Genomic DNA, 3,731 nt, shown 5'->3' with positions numbered 1-3,731 from the left:
TAAAATTGACGGACTGAAGAAGCTGGGCAAGAAGATGATGGAGAAGTGGATCGTTCCTATACTGAAAAGGAACAAAAAGGAGCCCCCTACTGGATCAGGAGTGGATGACGACGACCAGCAGCTTGATGGCGATGCGATTGAGGAGGTCGATTGGTCGGAAATCGAAAACAAGTGCAAGTGGCATCTCGTCAGGCTATACTTTGAACTGTTCGGCGATCACCCCACCTGGGGCTGTGGACTTGGAGGAGCTGTCGACACAGCTACTGTTGTTTGTGAGGAATCGCAAGGTGCTACCAAGCTGGTGGTTGCAGCTCCAGTTGGTGAGACCAACTCCACGTCCAGTACATCCTCTGAGGATGATGGCGCAGCACAAGGAGTACGTACAAAACGAAAGCGCCATGAGCTTGTTGATCACGACATGGACAGTGATGATGATGATGATGATGATGATGATGATGATGATACTCTCCCAGTAACTCCACCACCAAAGGCAGTGAAGGCTGAGCAGAAGGCGACGCCGACAGCAAGTGGAACGTCCCGGGTGGCGTACCAGCAGCAGCAGTTCCTGACGCAGTATGCAGACATCCAAGCCCAACAACAGGAAAAGGAGCATACATTCCAGGTTTGTGCATGTGTTTGTGCATCTTTTGTATGTGTGCCGGTGTGTGTGCGCACATCTGTAATTTTTATGCATGTAGATGTCTGGAATTTTTGATTTCCTGGATATGCAATAATAATTATCAAGAGTGTATAAACAAGTATGCAACTGTGGTTATGGGTCAGTGCGCGGCGTGCTGCCTTCATTACGTACCTTGCCTCCATCACGCTCTGAAAGCATGCACTCAAACCCAAAATTGATTGGGCGAGCCCATCCGTTTCCGCTCGATTCGTTCCAGCACTTCCAAGATCTCTAAACTTTTGGCACGTGAACTCCAGGTCCGTACGAAAGTTCATTTCAAACCAGAGGGAAAGTGCGGTGTTTGATTTTGCGCAGTGCGCAGACTGCAGCTGAATGTTGTAATGAAGGCAGCGTGCCGCGCATCTGGCCAATAGAAAAGAGATCACAGTTGCATACTCCTGTTTATGGACTGTTGTGATTATATTTGATTGAATTTGATATACGTGGACTAGTGTAAAGTAAATACTGATTTTGTTATTGTTGCCCCTTTTCTCAATGCTATAGACTTCACTGTTACAACAGACGATGACCCACCAGTCCAACCTGGCAAAGGACCGGAATACTCAGCTGCAGCAAAACCAGACGTTTCAGGCGGGCTTGCTACAGAATATGATGGCATTTCAAGCGAACCTCTTCAAGAATATCCTTCAGGATGATAAAAATGATGAAAAGTAAGTATTAGTCAAATTATATTTGAATGGTTTACGATTGGCACCCCGAGGACTGTTTCTCATCGTAACAATTTCTGTTCGAAGAAATATTTCATTACTGTTCAATGTCAATTTTGATACTTGAAGAAGTATTATAATTATTACTTTGTTTTTGAGCAATCTGTGTGAGGCAAGGAGTTTGTTCATGATGCTTCATCTTCTATATCTAATGTCTCTTCATTTGTTTGTCTGCTTGTATGCCTGCATTTTCCCTGTAGGTGATGGTCTGGTGTGTGAAGATTCAAACACAACAGCGTTTGCACAAGCATCCGTTCAGTCACAGCTTGATGGCGACGATATGTGCACAGAGTGTAGAGTAATGCCCTAGGTTTTCTTCCTTCACATTACACATTGGCGTGCATGCACAAAATTACTGCTGCTTATTCTATTCTCCTGTTCTTATGTAGTTGTTTTTCAATATTATCGCTGGTATCCCATGTCAAGGACAATGCTCAGTTGAACGTTTAGTCAGGCTGTCCCGGTACTCTTGATACAGCATACCTGCAGTATCACGTGTCTATACTCTATACTACTTGTTCATATTGCTGTTTTATGGTCAATTCAGAAAGGTCATCGGTCATAAATGTGTCGTTACATTACATTGTAGTACCAACTTGGTATGTCTAGCAAAACAATATTGTGATCATCATAGCTCGGCTGAACGGGTCTACCAATGAGTTATTTTTCAGTGTATGCTACAGGCTGTGGACATGAAGCAGTTGGGATTTCACAAATGCAATACATATTTACAGACACACAAGAAGAAATGCATGCAAGCACCAGTACGTTGGAATAGTACTCAGACGCACAGCCAAACTTGCGAGTAACGACCAGAGCGGATACAACCATAAAAAAGCGAGTAATGACACTTCTCATCCTCGGCCACATGCTCTTACTTGAATGTTAAACTGTGTACGCATACACCCGCAAAGGAGCATGTCACATGCCCGGACATGTAGAACCTCCGGCAAATTGTCGGTTCACAGAAAACACATTCGTGTCAGCATCAAAGCTAGCAGCACTCACTAGGCTGAATGGCTCAAACACAAAGCGGGAAAAAATGAAACAATACCCAAATCGGGTGCATGAAAAAGAGGAGAGGGAATTGGAGAATTACAGAAACCCATTTGTTTTTTTTGCCCGCAATTTAGTGGTAAAAAGAAATCCTACATTATCTACCGGTACACACATACAAAGGAAGGTAGGACCACCAAGATTTCTCCAATTTTAGGAACAGAAACGAGAAAGGAAGAAAATATTTACTAGTACACATTCCGGTACATGTAATTGTACATCTGAGTGTGTGCCCAGCGAGAGCAACGATGTTCCATGATGCACGGTGACTTCAGCTGGTCTATAGTTCCCAGACTCTCTTCATTCCTACTAAGCCTGATGCAAGGGGAAATTGGCATGTGTGTACGCAGCAATGGCGTTGCGGACACCATCACCACCTGCCTCTCTCTCCGCATTCGCATGCTCATCCTGTCCAGGATGGTGTGCAGCGTACTGCGCTGGATCTATCGTCCACTGCTGCTCAAACGGACAGCTCCAGCGCTCGCACAAGTTATGCAGCGAGCACGCAACCACAGCAACATCAGCAGCGAATCTAGGATTCCTGATGCTGCTATGCACCAAGATGCGGAACCGGCCTTTCAGTCTCCCAAAAGCTTGTTCCACTACTCTGCGGGTGCGAATGAGGCGGTAGTTAAATGACTGCTGCTGAGGAGCGACAGGGGTAGAGAAGCATTTCATCGTGAACGTGTTGAGGGCAAAAGCGGAATCAGCTACAAGGTATTGCTGGATCGCCATGCCTCCGATTGGCAACGGATCGCTGACCAACCACACCTTGTCCACTATCTTTTGCCTCAGTGCAGATGCTGCAAAGGTTGCTGCGTCTCCAACAGAGCCAGGTCTGCCACAGTTCACGTTGATGAAGATGCCTCTGGCATCAACAGTTCCGAGAATCATTATGGCTGGATATTTTTTGTAGCACCAATAAACATCGCCATGGGCTACAGGCTTCTCAATCTCCATGAAAGTGCCGTCGATCGCTCCCCCACAGTAGGGCAGCCCACACAAGTCTTGGAAATCCGCCATCACTCTCGTTAACTCTGGCCCTTGGGGGAATGCAATGGTCTTTGGTACCAACTCCGTTACAAACACATTGACAGTGGCGTGCACAATGTGGACATGGGCAGTGGTTTTTCCCACTCCGCCGTACAACAATGCAAGCTGGGCATAGGAGGGAGCATGGCATGGAACCAATGCAGTGTAATTGCAAGACGTTTGCTCGACGACACACTCTTCCTCATGTGCGTGTCCTGCCTGGTCAGAGAGTTCCC

The 3,731-nt window shown here is 46.3% G+C and overlaps 1 protein-coding gene across 1 annotated transcript; it reads right to left on the bottom strand.

Moving 5' to 3' along the window:
* Positions 1–2,772: 2,772 nt before the first annotated feature.
* LOC135821715 (uncharacterized) lies at positions 2,773–3,486 on the bottom strand. Its single transcript, XM_065334714.1, has one exon. The coding sequence runs from the start codon at positions 3,484–3,486 to the stop codon at positions 2,773–2,775; it is 714 nt and encodes a 237-aa protein (XP_065190786.1).
* Between the last annotated feature and the right edge of the window lie 245 nt (positions 3,487–3,731).

The sequence above is a fragment of the Sycon ciliatum genome, chromosome 7 (assembly GCF_964019385.1).
Source record: "Sycon ciliatum chromosome 7, ocSycCili1.1, whole genome shotgun sequence".
Taxonomy (NCBI): Eukaryota; Metazoa; Porifera; class Calcarea; order Leucosolenida; family Sycettidae; genus Sycon; species Sycon ciliatum.
The sequence above is the reverse complement of the archived record's forward strand: the minus strand, read 5'-3'. Positions and strand labels throughout refer to the sequence as shown.

Excerpts from the sequence above, each read along its gene's own strand:
- LOC135821715 (XM_065334714.1), bottom strand. The coding sequence starts at position 3,486 with ATGGCGGATTTCCAAGACTTGTGTGGGCTGCCCTACTGTGGGGGAGCG.